The sequence below is a fragment of the Ipomoea nil genome, unplaced genomic scaffold (assembly GCF_001879475.1).
Source record: "Ipomoea nil cultivar Tokyo-kokei standard unplaced genomic scaffold, Asagao_1.1 scaffold1421, whole genome shotgun sequence".
Lineage (NCBI taxonomy): Eukaryota > Viridiplantae > Streptophyta > Magnoliopsida > Solanales > Convolvulaceae > Ipomoea > Ipomoea nil.
In genome coordinates, this window is record NW_017617849.1 from 3966669 (window position 1) to 3987537 (window position 20869).

Here is a 20869-nt window from a genome sequence, read left to right on the forward strand (position 1 = left end):
AGTTCAGTCAAGAGCCTACGTCCACCGTCCAACACATATCATCCTCTAGTAACATATGAAACATACATGACACACTAATTTATTACAGACTAAATATATATTTCCCATAATAGTTGAAAGGAACTACTAAGTGTCATCTTTCTCTGTGGTTGAGTTCAAAATTAAATGCATTTCTTGAAATGTTTCAGCACCTCATTCTGCAGTTAAAAGATTGTTTCAGCTAAAATATACTGTTTCTGCTTTTAGTGTAGTTTTGTTTTTTCTCTTTAAGCAAAGACAAGGGCATGTGGAAATATAGGAGGGCATGTTTTTTTTCCATTTAAAATTATTAAATCCCACTAATATTTTTCAGTACAAGATTTGGTAGACATTGCTGGCCCTTCAGCCATTAAATATTTGTCTCCGACTATGGCTTTAGCCCTTAAATAGTGTGTGAATGGACACACACACACACATTAACACTGTGTATTTGTCCTGTCAAACTCAAACTCCATAAATCTTGTGCTGATCCTATCCTCAATAGTGGGATTATCCCAAAACCTCCAATAACGTTTGAATTCTTGAGGCAGATGTAGTAGTACTAAGTATTTATACAGATATTGCTTTCTTGTTCATAGACCCACTTCACCAACTGGCTTGTCTGGTTCAAGCCATGGAAGTTCTGAGTGTAAAATCCCCAGTTCAAGAATCCCAAAACTCTCCCCTTCTTCTATGTTTTCTCTCTGGGTATCCCCTCCAACAAGCCGCCCTCCGGGTTTCTGAAGAAAAGAGTACGAGGAAAAAAAGTTGCAGTCTTTAGAGTGTTTGGGAGATCATTTCAATAGTTTCTGGTTTGTAAGAAAAAAAAAAGATGGAATTTTTCAATAGTTTTGCAGGGTTTTCTACTGAGAACTATGGGATTCAGAGGATGATAAGAAATGGGTCATCTTCATCTTCTTCATTGGTTTTGGATACTGAGAAGGGAGAGCTTGTGAGAGCGCTGGTGAGGCCTGGGCAAAAAGGGGTTAACCCGGAGAAGGCATTGATTGCTCTGAGGAATCATAGTGAAGCAGAGAGGCGGCGCAGAGAGAGAATCAATGGCCATTTGAGCACCCTTAGGAGCCTCATCCCTGGCACAAACAAGGTAACTTCATTCTTCCTATTTTTCACTTTCTTGATAACTCAATATCTTTTGGACTTTCTGGCTTAAATTTTGTGTATCTTTTGGACTTTCTGGCTTAAATTTTGTGTTAATGGTAGTCATAATATTTCCTTAGTTTAGTGCTTAAATTTGGCAAAAAGTAAGCAAAATTGTGGTTGTTATGATAGATGGACAAAGCAGCATTGCTTGGCAAAGTTATAAGTGAGATAAAAGAGCTGAGGAGCAGTGCATCAGAGGCTACAAAAGGGATTCTTGTGCCAACAGACACAGATGAAGTTCGAGTCGAGCAGCAGGCTGAAGGATGCGATGGAGCTTCATATTCCATCAAGGCATCTCTGTGCTGTGACTATAAACACGAGCTTCTTTCGGAGCTAAGGCAAGCTCTTGATGCTCTCCCTCTCAAGACACTGAGGGCAGAGATGGCAACTCTGGGGAGCAGGATGGTTAGCCTCTTCGTGGTGACTGAGAACGAAGAGGGGAACGATAGTGATGAGAGGCGCGAGTTCCTGGCTAGCTCGGTTCACCAGGCTTTGCGGTCTGTGCTTGATAAGTTTTATGCATCAGAAGAGTTTTCTTCGAGGACTAGTCTCTCGAGCAAGAGGCGACGAGTCTCGTTCCTCAACTCTTCAGCCTCATCTTCCCTGGGAGATTTCTGGTGATCACTGATCATAGCTTCAGTATAGTTCCTTTCAGTGCTCTAATTTTCTGTGTCTAAATAGCTTCAGTGGGTTAATAGGCATATGTACTAGCATACATGTCTTATGACACAAAAGGATTTGTATGCTACTACATATGCTTGCTTTTCTGTATATGGAAAACTTCCCCTCCTTGTTGCAATATCAATCATCAAAATAACATAAAATTCTATTCCTCAACCTCCTTTGATGTTATTCCTTTTTTGTACTCAAAGTTTCCGGTTGCCGGATAAATATGCAGTTCGACTATCAACTTGAAATAGAGCACATGTTTCAATATGGTATCAGAACCAATCCCATGCAAGAGGTCATGGGGCTGCAGTTCAACTATCAGTTTAGCCTTTTAGTTGAGATGGAACAACCAACCCACGCAAGAGGTGGTTTGCAGTCCAACTATCAGATCAGTCTTTTAGTTGAGATGGAGTACATGCTTCAATTGGCTAGATTATCTGATAGGAATGACAGTTTTCTTGAATCAGAAAACACAGAAATGATCATCTTCTGTGATGAGCTAGGACATCATCCATCTACTGTCTGCACTGATATGTCAGGTGAAAACACTAAAATGGGTAGATGAAAGAATCAAACAATTAACAAAAATTCAGAAATTGGCTATGGTTCCATTGTTTAATGTTTAACAACTAAGATTAGGTAGCCTAACATGGGTTTAGAGTTTCTGGGCTTACATAAACATGATCCTAGATTAATTAACTCTGAGATTTAGAACATATTTGGATAATTTTCAGGTTCTGACATGCCATAATTTGCACAATAATAGAAATGCACCTGCATCCATAATCCCTATTATTAGTTTTAGCATTTGGGCAACCTAACTAAATTTGTTTCACAATTAACTTGGTAACTACAAAGTTCAATGTTTATTAGGTGGATCATGCATAGGGTACATTACTTTTATATGTAATGTTCATTATTTGGATGTGTATAAAATAAAATAGTATAAAAAGAGCTTGAGAATACATTATTTGTATGCATAAGGTTCACTATTTGTGCATAGGGTTCATTATTTGAGCATGTACAATTTGATTGAAGTTTGATTATTTAGGTATGTATATTTTAAACTCATTTATGGTTGTATATGAGGTTCATTATTTGTAGAGCATAGTTGGACTTATTCGTCACACACCCACATCTTTACTTAGAAAATATGATATTTAGTAAATTTAGATTCATTATTTGTATGCATAAAGTTCACTATTTGTGTGAATATGTTATGATGCATGGTCCATACAAATATTTAAACCATGGTCTATATAAAATTTGCTCACAAATTTTTAAGTTTGACTCCTTTTAAAAAGTTGCCTATTGATTTTCTTGAACTGATCAATTATAAACAATTTAAGTTGATTTATCTCCTTGTGGTGATAGAATTACAAAACAGACTTCACTTAGAACACACCTTTTGATAAGATAACGACTTTGGACTTTTCTGTAAATCAAAATTTTAGCATTCAAAACAATCAACTGAGGTTGTAGGAGAGGGATCATGGACGGTTTTAAACTTTATCTTTTATTCATGTTGTTATCAAAATGTGGACTTTTCAATTTTAATAGGTAAAATGCAGTCAAAATCAAATACTCACAGAGATAAGTTAGAATAATATAAATTATATTTGTATTCTAACTATATACACCTACCATTTTCATTAGTGAATGCTAAGTGATGGATAAGTATCAATTAATTCGGATATATAGTCATAATCATAAAGATTAATTGATATTCTTTCAAATACTAGTACTTAGTACATGTTTTCAAAGTTTTCTTGTGTAAGATCTACACCACAGAATGAGAAAACAGAGAAATCTGTACCCAAAAATGAAACCCAACATCACAACTAAGTTGGTCCATTTCTGAGACTCCACAAGACCTTCCTGTTCCAGTAGTTGATTGCCATACATCAAACACCCTTCTTCAACTTTCTGCACACATTTTGACCTCCCATATTCACCTCCATACTCATTTACCAGAAAGCACTCAAATGGGTACTTGAAAAGGCTGAGATAATGCACAAAAAGCCAGAACTTGGGAATGGATTCCTTCTTAATGAAGTACCCAGAGAAGAGAAAAAATGAGCCAATAATACACCCCAAGAATGACATTCCCACAATGAAGTTTGGCACCAGAGCAGAACAGGCTGCAACAAAAGAGTTCCCCACCATGAAAATCACCCATGACACTAGAGAGTAGTAGAGAAATGCGTCGAAACCGGGGCGAAGTCCAACCAGCCAGTAGATTGGAATGGCATACATTAGAGCCACCAGGAGAAGAAAAGGAAGGAAGACCAGTGTGTTGGCTATGGTGTAGGTAGAGATCCGGTAGGCTCCCCGGGAGGTCTCTCTCATTAGAACTCTCCTCTCTTCCAAGAAAATTGGGAGGGCTTCTACATTTGAAGACAGCAGGAAGGTGAGACTGAAGGCGAAGAACCCGAGCTGGTTTTGCAGCTGCATTTCCTTTGGGTGCTGGAAAGCATTCAAGAAAATCGATCCCAGTAGAAACCCGACGAGTGGGGCTTGCATTAGCTTAGCCAAGAAAAGCTCTTTGGATCTGAATATGTTGCTGCAGAACCTCCTGCTCAAAATCAATACCTCCTTGAATGGAGAATTTGAGAGAAAAGTGTGTTTCTCTTTGGAATTAGGGGAAGAAATTGTGCCACTTTCTTCAGTTTCTTCCATTTGCAGGCTTTCTTCAAGGCTGTCTGTCACTTCAATTGCGAACTCAAGAACATTGACATGATGGGGAATGGAGTGCCCCATGGACTTTAACTTCTCCTCAAGAAGGTGTAAAGATCCATTGTGGAGGACAAAACCATGGGACAACAGTACAACCTTGTCAAACAACTCAAGAATCCTGAAACCAGGTTGATGGATAGTTAACACAATGGTTTTACCTTGTTTCTTAGCCATGGATTCTAGCAGGGAAGCCACATGGAGAGCTGAACCAGAATCAAGCCCAGAAGTTGGCTCATCAAGCAGAAGAACAGCAGGGTTATGGACTAACTCCACCCCAATCGACACTCTCCGCTTCTCCCCACCCGAGATCATCCTGTTCGATTCACTCCCTATCCTCACCCCAGCAACACCCTCCAATCCCAACTCCTTCACCAGCTTCGCAACCCTGTCTTTAGCCTCGCCACCACGCAGCCTGAAACTCGCGCTGTACACCAGAGTTTCCTCGACCGTGAGGTGAGGGAAAAGCGCCTCGTCTTGTGTCACATACCCCGAAACTCTTCTAAAATGTGCAGCCTTCATGGGCTGATCATTAACCAAAACATGCCCAGAAACCCTGGAGGGCACCATATTCCCAGCAAGAATATCAAGCAGGGTAGTCTTCCCAGCTCCACTAGGACCAGCAATGGCTGTCACCTCCCCATCTTTGGCCTCACAGTTAACACCCCTCAAGATATACCCAATACTTTTACTGCTTTTAAGCATCCAAGGGAACTCATTGTGCTCTGGAGGGAATCTGTAGGAGAGGTTTTTAGCTTCAAGTTTGTATCTTTCACAGCTTGGTAATTTCACAGGTAAATCCATCAAAAATTTTATCAGAGAATTGAAAATGAAATGGAGAGAACAGAAAGTGGCTCTTATTTATAAACAAAGGTTGGGCACAAAGCTAAGGTTCATTGTACTGTGTTCTGCATGCATGTATTCTGGGAGTAAATTAAATGTCACAAGATTAATGACTTTTGACACGTGATATATTGTGGAATAGATATAGAATGCCAGGTTTACAACCTTTGATCATGCCATGAAACTTGTAGTCCAATAACGTAGGGTCTAAGATAACCGGGATATCACGTTTTTGGTTAACTCACATTGGAGGATCCAGGTTGATAGGACTCATGAAATTTGTGTTTGGATGGCATAATCACGGAATTGATTCATGGATTGACAGTTTCAAAAATATGTAACTGATACCTAAATGTTCTTTCAGGTGCACTGTCATATGGTGATTGCCACATACAGGAGCAAAAAAAGGAAATTTTTTTACTGCTTCATAATTCTACTTATTTTATTATGACAAAATAAGCTAAGTGTACAACAATGACAGTTAGTATATGAGGAAATCTGAGACAAGTCTAAACTAAGAATGCCAATAAACAGCTCAAACTACAGTTAAATTCAACAGAATTTTGTGCAGTGGTTACCAAGTCAACTGTCTGAGGTTACCCTAGCACTATGAATTTTAATTTCAGCTTGATTATTTGATATTTGGAATTTGTATTTTATGAATTTAGATTTGACTTGATAATGAAAATTGTAAATTTTGAAAGAAAAATACTTGTAAAAAATAGTCTGGGTTTTGACCAAGTGATTTGTGAGAGAGGGTGTACTATAAGGTATCATCATCAGCATGTATTTGGCATGAAACAATTAGGTTGCCTGCATAGGTTGAAAGTTTCTGGTTCTAGGTATAGACGTATAGTAGACTAATTTAAAGTATTTTTTTAATTATTTTATTTTAATTAAGCTATGAATAACTTGACAATACAATTAAAAATATGCAAAAACTTGTGTGAGACCGTCTCACGGGTCTCAATCGCGGGTCAAATATTTGATTAATGATGTCAGAGATCCAACCCGTCTCACAGATTGAGACCCGTGAGACGGTCAATCTCACACAAGTGTTACCTTTAACTACAGACTCCATATGCTTGTATACTAGTACCTGCAACGAGACTAAATTTGTACCTATTTTTTGTCCTTTGTATGATACAAACCCGGCACCGTGAATTCTGTAATTTATAATTTGTTAGTTACAAAACAAAACCAACTTTTAAAAACCGATTGAAAGGTATATTTGTTAAATATATTGTAATTTAAGTTCTGATGTTACATGGCCTAACTTCTTCCATTTTAAGATATGCTTATACATTCTAATATAAATTTATTATATGTGTGTTGGGTTATGATTGTTGATTGAAGTATTGTTTTGTACCTAAATTTTCATACACCAAAAAGACTTATGTAGAATGTGTGTACGCCTTATGCACATAATCACGCCTCCAATGTGAAGTGGTACTAGTCGTAAAACAAGGAGCAATTTACGTAATTTCGGGAATATATATATAAATATATGAAAATATGAAACTCATGCGCACAGACAATATATCTATTTCGTTTTCGTATTAGTTAACGAAATACGTTTGGGTGTGTTTTTTTGTCATCGTGAGGTGTTTGACACTTCTAAATTTATACTATACTCAGACTAAATGTTTGGGTGTTTAAAAACTAATAAAAATAACTTGAAAAAAATGAGTTATTTTTTAGAAAACACTTTCATTTCTCGTGTTTGGTTGCATTCCAGAAAACTATCTTATGTTTGAGTCATTTTCTGGAAAATAAGCAGAATTGTATAATTAAAATTTTAATTGTTGTTAACTAAAAAAGATTTGACAACAGCTATGTTTTGCCCAGCTTTTTTTTTTCCAAATAACAAATATTTTTTTTTAAAAAGACTACTGGTTTCCGGCTAGAACCAGTTTTGTTTCTTCGGAAACCAATCAAGGTAGAACGCGGAGGATGGCGGAAGAAAGTCGAGGAAGCATTCCCGGAAGAAGCCAAGAAGAAGAAGCATTGGATCCGGAAAATGACTTCCCCAGGACAAAAAAAAAAGTCATTTTTTCAGGAAAACCAACTACCAAGCATTTTTCCTTGGACGGAACCCTCTCCTAAACACCGAAAATCCGAAAAATGATTTCCAGTAATTATTTTTCGGATTTCCAAACTTGTACCAACTACCTCCGCGAGTTATCCTTATAATCCACATCAAAGACTTCATGTCACAAAAAATAAGTGAGTAAAACATGTTTGTTATATGTTCTCAAAAAAAAAAAAAAACATGTTTGTTATATTTAAAACAAATGAGTTTGATTCTTGCGAACATATTCTTAGTCGAGTAAACATCGCGTCAACAATTAACTTGGAGAGCAGTCATTTTTTATGTAATCATACAAATTTGACTTATTTAGGGATCAATAATTACATTAAAAAAAATAGATTATGCAATTACATTTTCTTATGTTGTTCAATAGCTAATTTGGCCCTTGTATCTTTTTTTATTTCAATGCAATATCTCAATTATCAATTTTTTTTTTTAATGTTCCCAAAAAGTTGTTTTTTTTTTTTCTTGGTAAAAATTAGTACTCGTAATTAGGGGTGAGCAAATTATCGGTTAACCGCCCGAAAACCGCTAACCGATAACCGAACCGACCGAAAAAATCGGTTATCGGTCGGTCACGGTTATCACCTTTAAAAAATTTTCGGTTTTTCGGTTTTTCGGTTATTATACGGTTATTGGAGTCGGTTATCGGTCGGTGACCGATAACCGACATATATATATATATATATATATATATATATATATATATATATATATATATATATATATATATATATATATCTAAATCTATATGTATATATATTAACAGTAAATAATACTGTTAATATATATTATATTATTTACTGTTAACAGTAGATATTATACTATTATATATATATAATATATTAACAGTAAATAATATACTGTTAATATATATTATACAGTAGATATTATATTATTATATATATTATCAGTAAATAATATACTGTTAAACAGTACGCAGATGTATATGTATTTTAGATTTTAGGATTTAGGAATTTGGAATTTAGGCATCAGCAGTAATGACTACACAGTACGCATGTATATGTATTTTAGATTTTGTCTTTTGAAATTTGATTTATCTTGTTTGAATTCGGTTTTTTGGTAACCGGCCGAAACCGACCGAAAACCGACGGTCGGTTATCGGTCGGTCATAGGACCACCTTCGGTCGGTTTCGGTCGGTTACGAAGGTCAAAAATTACGGTCGGTTATTCGGTTATTCGGTCGGTTATGTAACCGACCGACCGTTTGCTCACTCCTACTCGTAATAGATTGTCAAATTCGGAAAAAAAATAAAAAATGATGACTATATTTGTTGGCTGCTGCATATAGATTTTTTTTTTTTTTTTTTTTTTTAGGTTCTACTCTCTAAACCCCTTCAAAATTCTGCATTTCGGCTTCTGGGGTTTTGTCTGTTTCTCTCAAAATACTATTGTGATCACATTTTACATGCAGTACATGTATGTATAGATAGCATACATATATGTTTTTTTTCTTTTTTCTTTTTTTTCTTTTTGACAATCAAAATTTGTTGACACTATTCAAAATTAATTCTGTATGAATAAATTCTGTTTTGTGTGATAATCAACAAATTAAAGTAAATAGTATTAGAAAAAACTCAATGAAATTGACGAAAAGTATAATAGTAAAAATTGAACTTATAATCTCATACAGAGTACAAAAATTATGATAGTTCTATCAACTTGCTTACTCCTGGATTTTTTTTTTCTTTTTCACTTTTAGGACATGATACCGACATTTTTATACCTTTTTCTAGAATTGAATGATGTATGCGATAAAGTTTCCTCTTTAGTACATTGTTTGGCAATTGTTAATCGCTTGATTGTTGAAACCGTAGGTTTGGAATTTGGGATAAAGTTGTGAACTTTGTCGCATGTTGCGTTCTGCTGTGTTGATGAATTGCTTGATGGGCTTGGAATGCTTTTGCGGGAAACTAGGTATGGAGTTAATTTCAGAGAGAAGAAACCCCTAAAACCCCCCTTGTTTGGCAGTTGGACCATGGATGCCTTACCTTTGGAATCTGGAAAGCATTACCTATTTGGTCATTTATACGAGGAAGCTATTTATTGTTCTTTAGGAAGCAGAATGATGCTACTTTTTGCTACAATCATCTCATACACTTATATCATCCCCATCCCTCATCCACAAAAACCAACCTTTTTGGTTTCTCCCCATAAACAGAACATTATTCCCTTTGCAAAATTAGACACATCATTTCCCCCAAATTTGAATTTTGATTACTAGGAAAGCTCAGTCCAGACAGAGGTGGTCATTCAGCAAGAAATCCTGTGTTAGCTTAGATTAAAATAGTATTTGTGATCACTAAACATGCTTTTTATGGTCTTATTGTAGTTGATATAAGATTGCTATGCAATAATATCATTGTGATGTTTTTACTTCTTTATGTGGTTTTTGGTAAATAGCTGTTAGCTGATTGGGTTAGTGAGTTTGACTAGTTGATTGCATTAGCTGATTGTAGAAAAATGTTTGGTAAATTAGCTGATAGCTGATTACATGCAAAATGACTTCTCAAAAAGCTGATCGAAAAAGCTACTTTGAGCAACTTTTTGAATTTTAGCATTTTGGAGCAATAAGTTGTTACAAAAAGCTAATTAATCAAACACTCATATTGATTGTTTAACCAAGTCAAACAGCTAATAGTGGTCAAATAAGTCAAAATTGACTGATATGCTAACTATTTTACCAAACATAGCTTATATTTTTTGGCAGACCCTTGTATTTCATTGATGGTGTGCTTTGGCTGTTGAATATTGTGATTTTTATTGCCTGAATGTATTGCTGACCCGTTCAAAGTCTTTGATTGTTGATGTTCTTTTGCACTTGAGCAGCTACACGATCTACGGGTGTTTATTTCATTGAATCACATACAACGCGGTGAAGTATTCATCAATGGATTTGAAAGCTAAATCTTGGGCTGGAAATATGTACAACAAATTTGAAGATCTGTGTTCAGAGGTAGAGCAAGTTATGTCTCAGGTGAAAGCTTATTCCTTTCAATCTGTTTCGTTCTTTTCATACATAAACTTCGTTTTGGGTTAAACCTTGTGGTTATAGAACCATGCCTGGGGGTTAAGTATTGATAGATCTTGCTGTCCTATAAGAATTGGATTGCGTTTGTTTAACATTATCGATGACCATTTAGTCACGTACATTCTGAAATTATGTTGTTTCTTACTTGCTTACTCAAAAGCAAATGTTTTTTTTTGGTCCCGATGACAAAAGGACGCTGTTAAATATGTTGAGAATCAAGTCCAGACAGTTGGGGTTCGTGTTAAGAAGTTCTGTTCAGAGGTAATGCAAGATATACGACCTGAATCTTCTATACACTCTGTGAAAGATGCTGCTGCTGATTTTTCTCTGGAAACTTACGCTCACGAGGTGATGGAGAAGAAGCCAAAATCGAGCCTCAAAGAGCATGCTCGAGGCATTTATGAGAAACTTATGGAGGATGCTCAAGTCATCAAGAGTGGTGGTACTCAAAGTCATTACTTTTTAGTCATTTCCTGATGAAACTCAAACTATTGATAGTTAATATTGTGTTCTCTGAGATGTATTCAGGGAAAAGCAAACATGGAGGTGTCTATAAACGTCGTAATGTTGGGGTAACATCCAACTCCCTAGGCATTGATCCTCCGGTGAAGATGGCTAGGACCTCGTCCCCTCCATCGGGGATGAGGAATAGGACGCCCTTAAGATTTTCTGAACAGAAGCCTGAAGATTCTGGATTTACTTCTATAAATAAAGATCAAAACTTGGAGTCAGATAAACTAAAGAAGGCTGATGGGATTCAACAAGAAGTGGAAACAGTTGAGCAGATTAAAGGGTCACATTTGATGGAAACTTGTGTCATGGTTGGAGAGGACAAGGTTCATGTTCCCCAGGAACCAGTCAAACAAAACTCATACAAGGTTGTATTAAGGTTGTAAACTTTTTCTTTTTTGGCATGCAAATGTGGTATTAACTAAACAGCTTTATACAGATCAAGATTTGGAGTGCATTTTCTTCATCAAGAAGGAGAGAATATCAACATCTTGCAGCACTATCTGCAGATCAGCCTTTAAACGCGGAGGCTGAAGAGAAGGCAATGTCTGATTCCGAGTGGGAGCTTCTCTAGATTGGATACTTAATATTGTATCGCTTGTCATACCTAAACTAGAGCTCTATTATCGAAGATTAATACAGTTGCATAGTACTTTAAAAAACTCAATTTTCATCTTCATAATTTTCTTCCATCTGGTTTTGAGCAAAACCAAGATTCTAATCTATAAGATAAAATCCTCAAGCATTCAAGAAATGCTTTGCTTAGTTTGGAGTGATTAAAAGTAGAATGTTAGGTAAATGCAGCCAATTGACATTTATTCATAATTGGGTATTCTAAAGCTGAAGAGGATTATAGAATGAGACACATGCATCACACCAAATGTATGCTTACAACCTGTGTGCTTTACACCCACTTGCTCTTTCCATGAAAGCTTCCTTTGTGCAGTGGGTGGGTCAGCCATGGAAGAATATGCTCAACCATTGCCCCATGCACCCCCCACCTTTGAGTTTGCATATATGTCTTCTTGCCAAGAATATAAAATCAATGAAACCAAAAATGAACGACACACTATAAAAATCTGAGTCTTTCGATAAATCGATAGCCACAAGATCAGTTGTTAACGATGTATGAAGCATTTTTAGAGGATCTTTCAGAATTTACAGTTCCATGGTGGAATCATTATAACTCGAGGTGAGTAAATCTGGGTAGCAATTCGTTTCTCGAATGGACATGATTAATAGAGTAGACTCAATCCTTACTTTACAACTCTTGTATAGCATTTAACAAAAAGTAAAGGTGCAGAATAATTGTTATGTGGATCCCAAATCACTTACATAATAAATAACACAATTTTGATTGTTACACTATAATAGAACGTGACGGGTCGGAGAGTATATTAAGCACAAGACTTTAAGGTAAAGGGTGCCTTTCAGTGCAACCCAACAAATGTGACAAGGGAAAAAAGGAGAAGCTTTTTCTAATGGGGGCAGCCACTGAAAATTGCCTTTTGGAAAATATTGTGATTGAAAATAATAATGGTAGTGTTGATTAGAAGTAAAGTCATAATTCATAGTTCATAGTTTTAGTACATAGAATTTTCTTCGTTTTTGTTTTTTCGAATAAAATAGAATGGAGCCTGTTTCGGCTCTTTTTCAAATTGAATACAGCCAAGGCTTCAATAAATTACGTGTGGATAAAAATTTGGCCAATATGGGTCCCCCCCCACCCCCACTATTAAGAAGTATAATAATTAATTTATGTTTTTTTTAGATGATGAAAAACTTGAGGTCTTTACCCAAGTCTTAAAAGACGGGCTAAATTGAGATTGTATCAACAAAATTTAAACTCGTACAAAAATTATGTTTACCTACAAGATAACACCTTTTGAGATAAATTATGAATTTTTTTAATTTTTTTTAGTAAAAGAAAAACATAAAATAAAATTACGAAATAAATAAGAAGTTAAGATCACTAATAAGTAATAACCATTATATTAGTCACTTAGCTAAAGAATTTAACAAAAAATTATAGTAAAATATAAATTTAATATGACCATAAATGTCAAGAGATTATGATAAAAGAAAAAAAAATTACAACTATAAATAATTTTGAGAACATTAATAATTATAATATTAAAATTTGAGGTAATTATAATTAATTGGTAATTACAAACTAAGGTTCTAAATTTGAATTGTAATTAGAACTGCATAGTGATCTTTTTAATTTGAACTAATTAATTATGAACAATTTAAACCAATTTATCTCATTATATTTCTTTATTAACTAATTATAAAACAGAGATACTTTCAAATAGCTGTCAAAGACTATTAAAATTTTGTCGTTCTATTACTTAATTGATTTATTGATGAATAAGTCCGTGTTAAATACTCCGTATTAAATAGCATGGCCCTACAAAGAGGCATTTCACTTTTTACATTTTATATTTTTTAAATTGATATTTTAACTTGTTCTTTGCGTCTCAAACTTAATAATTGAGGGTTGTAGATAGAATACAACTGGAAATTAAGGATACTGACAATCACATATTTAAAACGCAATGCAACCAAATTGCTATTAAACAAATAATTTATAATTTATTTATTTGTCATCTAATTATCACTTCTTCTTTTTTTTTTTGGACTATGTTACACATTCTAATTTTATCACTCACAAGTCTGGAGTCACAACTAACGACTCTATAATATTACAAAAATCCTAAACATTAATTACTTTTATACTATGTATGAATGATATAGTTTTTTTTTTAAAAAAATATTAGATAAACTCCATAAGTAAATGTCTTTTAACTAAAAAAATTTCTATTGGAATTGAGATCTCTTAATTTTTTTTTCAAAAGTATAATTGAATCATAATTTTACATTATTAAGCAGTTTACTACTGATTCGATGCTAATTAGGTTTTCACATGCGGTCAGGTCAATGGAGCCCTTTGGGGAGAGGAATTTTATCATTTTTATGGGCAACAAGGTTTCCACATGTACTTTATTAAGATGTGGTTGTAACTTGCCATGATTTGGATAATCTTATACGTAACTTTTTTTTACAAAATGCGATGATAAGTGTCAAATATATATTCTAACTATATACCAAAATACAATTAGACTCTTGAACATTAAAAAAAAAAAATTCAAATAAGTTCTGAAACTTATTAAAATTGTGCAATTAACCAATACGTGATTAACAGATACGTATTGAATAGAGATATGATTAGCCCTTAGTTGCGTGAGGCCATTGGAGATAGGATTCAACCTTTTAGGAACAATGATTAGTCTTTGAGTTACACTTTTGATTTGTTTAAGGGGTCTTGATTTATTTATTTTTAATTAATAAGGGATCTAATTGCACTAAACAATTAAATTTTATTTGATGAGTTTGATTCTCAAACTTAATGGTGTCTCACTGTACTGTTCTTGCGGTTGATGTGAAAAGTATTTATAAGGTTAAATATATTTTGAGAGGATTGTCAAGCACCTTGTGTTCAGATAGTATGTACTGACATCTCCCATGTAAGATGTCATAAGATCGAACCTTAATAGAGGTGTTATTGACTCTGTGTGCTTCATTAAGTTGAGAAAGTATGTTTGAACACATACTATGCTAAAATTTTGTCTGCATCTCTATTGCACCTTCTTGAGGTAAAATATCATTTATAATTTGTTAGTTAATGATATGATGTTAGATTGATTGTTACTCAAAGCATCAAAATCAATTTGTTATTATGGGTCATAATCAATCATAATAATACGGTTAGGTCAGAATCAATACATAATTCACCTTATCACCCCACTCACCACTATTAAATTACACTAACTCAATATCGACTTCCCTTTCTTATTTCTAATTTTAGGATATAATTTATTGTCCCAAATCATACTCTATAAATTTTACGAGCACTGATATGTTACTTTTTTTACGTGAGTCCCAATACAAATATCAACATTAAGATTTTGTGTGTGGGAGTAAAATTTGATAATAGAAAATGAGAATACATATAATATTTTCCTAATTTATTCCACTATAATGATTTTTTAGTTATCTAATTTTTAAAAAATATTTTACTTTTAATCCAAAATCTCCTTAAAATTTCACAAAATGATAATATTTTGAGCATTTGTTATTTATTAAACGAACCCTTTTTAAGGACATCTCCATTAGTGTTTTTAATTGGCATGATTTTTGAGGCCATATATCCTAAGTGAAAGTGAGAGAAGAAGAGAGAAAATTTGAGAGTGTTGTAGGAGAACCAGTTTTTTGTCTTAATTGTGGGCCCTACTAGTCAATCAGAACAAATTTGCCTAGTGCATGTGAGGCCCCACCAGGAGCGCCCAGTCGGGCGCGTTAATGTGATTTTTTTTTATTCAAGTTTTTTTTTTTTCTTTTTTCCTTTTTTCTTCCCTCCCATCTCCTCTTTCCTAGTCACGCCGCTGAAAAAACTCTTCAAAAACCACAATGATTGGAGATGCTCTAAGTTTAAAGATTAAAATATAAAAGAAAAAAAAGACATTATTGAACTTTAAATGAAAAGTCAATTAGACTCATGAACTATTAAAAGTTATAATTAAACACATCAACATATCATTTTTGTGTATCAGCACTCAAAAACCAATTATTCACATGTAATAACCGATTATTAAGATTGCGGTTAGTTTTGGCTAACAAAACCAACAACCTAATAAACTTTTTTTTATAAAATTTAGGGACATATTTAACCATTTTTTTAAATATAAATAATGTTACTTATAGTCGAAGACTAATAATAGTAAAATACAATCTTTTTATGACAGATTATTATTATTATTATTATTATTATTATTATTATTATTATTATTATTATTATTATTATTTGCCTTCTATAAGGTATATTTTGATTGTTTCAGGAAAATAAGTGAGTCACAGTTTCTATATATCTTTTCTTTTCTTTCTTTATATTTTGGACTTGTTGCAGAAATTTAACCGTATATTTATGATTTTTGTTTTGGATATATGCATGGCAGGGCTGGCATGGTGAAAGAGGAGAAGAAGAAGATAGATGAGAGGGGCCGGGGCACATGGAGGGTTGGAAACATCTTACACACTCCCTGCCGCCCATTAACGCTCCACTTGCAACAGAGTAGCTTTGCTCTCTCACAATTTTATTCTTCTTTTCCACTTCCATTTTTATCTAATTAATTAATAAATAATGATCCAAATGTAAGTAATCACATGCCCTCACATTAATTATCTGCACTGCAGATCTCCATTACTTCCTATTTCCTAAGCTAGGAGGAAACCTCAAATGTTAGAGCCCACAATTAAGGTTGGTGTGTTCCATCTTAATCGAAAGATTGAGCTGATAATTGATATTTATATTTATGTCTTTCAGGTACAGATGGATGAATTCCAAACAACACGGAGTATGTTGAGCATATAGCCATTAATGTGCAATCCAACTATCAATTTAGATTTTTAATTGAGATGGAACACATGTTTCAATTTAGAGTTAGAGCCATGCTAAAGGTTATGGGGTGGATATTTATTGTCCAGCGTTGGGACAGTAGTTTATTATTCCCCTAGTTTGTGAATCAAAACCTAATCATATGATTTTCAAATACAATACGAAAAGAGAAATGGCAGGCAGGCAACCCCACAGCCTGAGTAGATCAAATCCATATATATCATACAAACATTTTTCAAAGACTCTGATCTATATATATTTGCAGTCACCCCCTTTAAGCATGTGCGACCCTCCCTCCCTTCTTCCCCACCCACCCAACCCACCAAATATATACGTACACACCCCTTGTATATAATATTATATATAGATACTGCGTACGACATCTTTTCCTCCAATCCTCGTCTCTTAAACAAGATGGGAAGACTCGTGCTCAGAGCTCTGTTCTTCTCACTCTTCTTACTCTTCTCTTCCCTGCAAACAAACACAGCCTCAGAAGACTCCAACAACTCCACAATTGCAGGTCGTAAAACTGGAGGAGGAGGAGGGTGCAATATCTTCAGAGGAAAATGGGTGTACGATGCATCTTACCCACTCTATGATTTCTCAACTTGTCCATTCTTGGACGATGAATTCAATTGCCAGAAGTACAGAAGACCCGACACCCAATACCTCAAATACAGATGGCAGCCTTTCTCCTGTAATCTCCCAAGGTAATATATATTGAGTTCTTAGATTTTGTTTTTATTTTTTAAAACTTTCAGCATTTAATGATTATAACTGCCCGCAGGTTTAATGGGTTGGCGTTCTTGGAGAAGTTCAAGGGGAAGAAGATCATGTTTGTGGGTGACTCACTGAGTTTGAACATGTGGGAATCGCTGGGTTGCTTGATTCATTCATGGGTGCCCAGGGCAAGGACAAGCATGATAAAGAAAGACGGGCTAGGAGAAATAGTTTTCCTGGTAACTCACTTTATTTTCTGTTTTTCTTTGAAGATCAGAGCATGCCGTAATTATATGTCTGCCCATGCCATCTTGTTTTTACCATTAATTTGGCCTGCAAATTATTTATATAAGATGGTCGTACGAGCTGAGAAAAAAGAAACATTTAAGAATGAAGATGTTTTGATCGAATTGAATCAAACACTAGTTCTTGGTTTTGTTTAACAGCCATTCCTATGAATTTGGCAAAAATGATTGGTGGTTTTCTTTAGTGCATGCATGTCTGGTCCTTGTCCCCCATCCTGCTTTTGGGGAGAGGTAAAGCTGTTACTGTTGCCTAACCTTTTCCATATTACACTCATTTTCTTTCTAATTATGGTTTAAGTCAATCAGTTATAATCAATCTAAACTGGTTTATGTGTTTATGATTCTTTACTGATTAGAGTCTGAAAACGAATTTATCCCGTGAAGAATAATGACTAAAAGTTTTTTTGGTAGAAAAACAAAAATCATCAACATTTTCGTTTTCCCACCATCACTGCATCATCATTAACAGCTGCATCTTGAAACTTTTGGTGGTAATTGTTGAAATTGAAATAGAGGATTTCAACTTTTGGGCCAAGTTGCAGTTGGCATGGAAATTTTGCCTTCAAATACTTGGGCGGCTGGGCTGGTCGTCTATTCTTGATTGCTTTCGAAAAAGACAACGTTGAACGTTGAAAACACTGGTCTTCTTACCCAAAACCAATAAATGTAAAAAAAAAATAATAATTTTTTTTTTTTAAAACAGAATAAACCCACCAAACACGGGTATTTAATATTTATTTGTCATTTTTATCCTTCATATTTTACCTTTATTTTCAACATTCTTGATTTGGTGTTTTAATTCCTCCTTGAAACTTCCAACTTCCATATAATTTCAATTACGACTCTATAATACTTGATTCAATTCTAACCGTGACCAACTTTACTAAAAATTACTCATTGCTCGAGACTATGCATGCAATTAAAACAGTATTTACTGCAGTACTTTATAACCCATGTGAATTCAGTATTCTGTCAGAGATTCTTTTTTTATTTTTTCTTTTAAAAAATTTGTTTAAATAATATAGGAAATTTGATTTATTTCAGCGTCCAATGGGGTTTAGGATTTGTATTTTGTTGGATTGTGAGAAATAGAAGGGAACATGCATGCACTTATGAGTGTATTAAGGATAAATTAAGCAAATTACAGTATTAAGGTGGACGTAATCATGAAAAGGGACATTTGCTTCTTAGCTAAGATGGAAAAGAGATGGTCAATGGACACTCTAATCCTCTAAAATCATTCCGTCATTTGTTTTGGCCTAAATTTCAAAATCTAATTATTATGCTACTTTGAACGGTTTAAATGAGTATGTTAGAGATTTTTACAATTTCATTTTTTTTATTAGTTATTCGTGTTATTTGTATTGGATACGTAAATTCTTTATTTTTGTTAGGGAGATATGTTATTTTTATTAAATACGTGAATTCTATATTAATTAAGGATTGAGTCAATCAATTCAATCGTAATCCACAAATATATATATATTTTAAAATTTTAGGGTGAGTGTTAATTGTAGTGATTGGAATCATTTTGTTGTTTGAGAATTTGTTTTTTTTTTTTAGTTGAATTTTGAATTGAGTTATGTGTGGAGTGTGGGTGGAAAAATTGGACCACGGTTACCTGCGAGATTAGTGGGCAGATCGACAACTCACTTTTAAAACTTATTTCAAAATGGACTGTCCCTCCAGTCTTTATGACAACTCATATGTGGGCCACATACATGATATATTTTCTTTAGATTTTTTTTTAGTAGTATATTAACTTTATTACAATGTAGTATATGTTCATAATTATTTTTTCAACCCATACGATGCAGGATTATGATGTTCGATTACTGCTGTATCGCACGCCATACCTGGTGGACATGGTGAAAGAGAACGGTGGAATAGTTTTGAAACTGGACTCCATACAAAACGGCAACGCGTGGAGAGGAATGGACGTCCTGATTTTTAATTCTTGGCATTGGTGGACGCATACCAAAAGTTCCCAGCCGTATGATTCTCATATTAAAATCTTAGAAATTTGATTATGGTTAACGTTCTCTTAATCAAATCGGCCGCTTAAATATCCTTACACTGTAATTGTGAATTTCTTTCGGCATCCAAAATAAATTGTTAAGTTGATGATGGAATTGAATTGCATGCAGGTGGGATTATATGCAAGAAGGAGGAAGATCGTTCAAAGACATGAACCGTTTGATCGCTTACTATAAAGGGATGACCACTTGGGCACGATGGGTTAACCTCAACATTGACCCATCCAAAACCAAAGTCTACTTCCAAGGAATCTCCCCCACCCATTATGAGTACGTTATTTTCTTGCCCCATTAACATTAACATGTCTATACTATCTGTTAAGATCAAGGGCGACATTAATAACATTAGTTAGACCAAACGCTTATGCTAAAAGTTATGATCAGGGGCAGGGAATGGGGTGAGCCATCAAAATCGTGTAAAGGGGAAAGCCAGCCATTCTTTGGGGTTGGGTACCCGGCGGGGACGCCGGCAGCAGCGGTGGTGATGAACAAGGTGCTAAGCAGACTGAAGAAGCCAGTTTACTTGCTGGACATCACCACACTATCACAGTACAGAAAGGATGGGCACCCCACTTATTACAGCGACCACCACACCATGGATTGCAGCCATTGGTGCCTCCCTGGCTTGCCAGATACTTGGAACCTTCTCCTTTACACTACTCTATTTAATTAATCAATACATATATAGGTCATTTATATATATATAGACGGACCACCACAAAATCTTAGGTCGTCGTTAAGATTCTTTGTTCAAGGAAGTGGAATTGTTGGATTGGTGAATAACGGGAACTAACGGAGATCACACTGCAATTGTAAAGCCACAGGTCCACATTAATTGTTTCCGGGCATGAGAGGTTGCCTGGGTTCATGAAATTGGTCTCGTTTGGTGTCTTTATTTCTTTCTTGATTTATGTAGATTTCACATTAATTATTGAAAACTGTGAAGGTTTTTGAGGTTTTTTTTTTTTTTTTTTTTTTTTTTTTTTACTACTGATTGATTTTGAGATTGTTTAATTTGATGGGTAATCAAATTTCTATATGGATAAGAGTAATTATTGATCTTTTTAGTTTAAATTAATTATTCTTTTAAAAAGTTGAACCCAATTCTAAGGACCTCACAGAGTATATGAAAGGGGTGTTGCTATTTGCACCACCCTTTAGTCAAAAGTAGGTATAAAGTATCTTGAAATTGTAAAAAGGTGAAAATTTTCAATAATTACATAGGTGGTGTAAATAGCCAAATGGGGATTCATTTTGCTATTTACACCACCTTGG

General features: G+C 34.5%; 4 protein-coding genes across 8 annotated transcripts; 3 read left to right on the top strand and 1 right to left on the bottom strand.

Annotated features, from left to right (window-relative positions):
- Positions 1-388: 388 nt before the first annotated feature.
- On the top strand, positions 389-2016 carry LOC109187789 (transcription factor bHLH30-like). Its single transcript, XM_019338114.1, has 2 exons — positions 389-1123; positions 1309-2016. Exons 1-2 carry the CDS (start codon positions 851-853, stop codon positions 1798-1800), a joined length of 765 nt encoding a protein of 254 aa, XP_019193659.1. The 5' UTR covers positions 389-850; the 3' UTR covers positions 1801-2016.
- Positions 2017-3556: 1540 nt separating this feature from the next.
- Positions 3557-5432, bottom strand: LOC109187782 (ABC transporter G family member 10-like). The gene has a single exon (XM_019338102.1). The coding sequence runs from the start codon at positions 5383-5385 to the stop codon at positions 3607-3609; it is 1779 nt and encodes a 592-aa protein (XP_019193647.1). The 5' UTR covers positions 5386-5432; the 3' UTR covers positions 3557-3606.
- A 3994-nt stretch (positions 5433-9426) lies between these two features.
- LOC109187786 lies at positions 9427-11757 on the top strand. 5 transcript variants are annotated; one of them, XM_019338112.1, is made up of 6 exons: positions 9427-9781; positions 10391-10514; positions 10761-10829; positions 10917-11010; positions 11097-11446; positions 11518-11757. In XM_019338112.1, the coding sequence occupies exons 2-6, from the start codon at positions 10428-10430 to the stop codon at positions 11650-11652; spliced, it is 735 nt and encodes a 244-aa protein (XP_019193657.1). In that variant the 5' UTR covers positions 9427-9781; positions 10391-10427; the 3' UTR covers positions 11653-11757. The 5 variants fall into 5 exon arrangements, with proteins under 5 accessions (XP_019193657.1, XP_019193654.1, XP_019193655.1 ...); XM_019338109.1 differs by having other exon boundaries at positions 9427-9823; positions 10367-10514; positions 10761-11010; XM_019338110.1 differs by having other exon boundaries at positions 9427-9782; positions 10367-10514; positions 10761-11010.
- Positions 11758-16843: 5086 nt separating this feature from the next.
- Positions 16844-20556, top strand: LOC109187785 (protein trichome birefringence-like 39). Its single transcript, XM_019338107.1, has 5 exons — positions 16844-17243; positions 17321-17492; positions 19376-19551; positions 19706-19864; positions 19979-20556. The coding sequence occupies exons 1-5, from the start codon at positions 16948-16950 to the stop codon at positions 20265-20267; spliced, it is 1092 nt and encodes a 363-aa protein (XP_019193652.1). The 5' UTR covers positions 16844-16947; the 3' UTR covers positions 20268-20556.
- Positions 20557-20869: the final 313 nt, after the last annotated feature.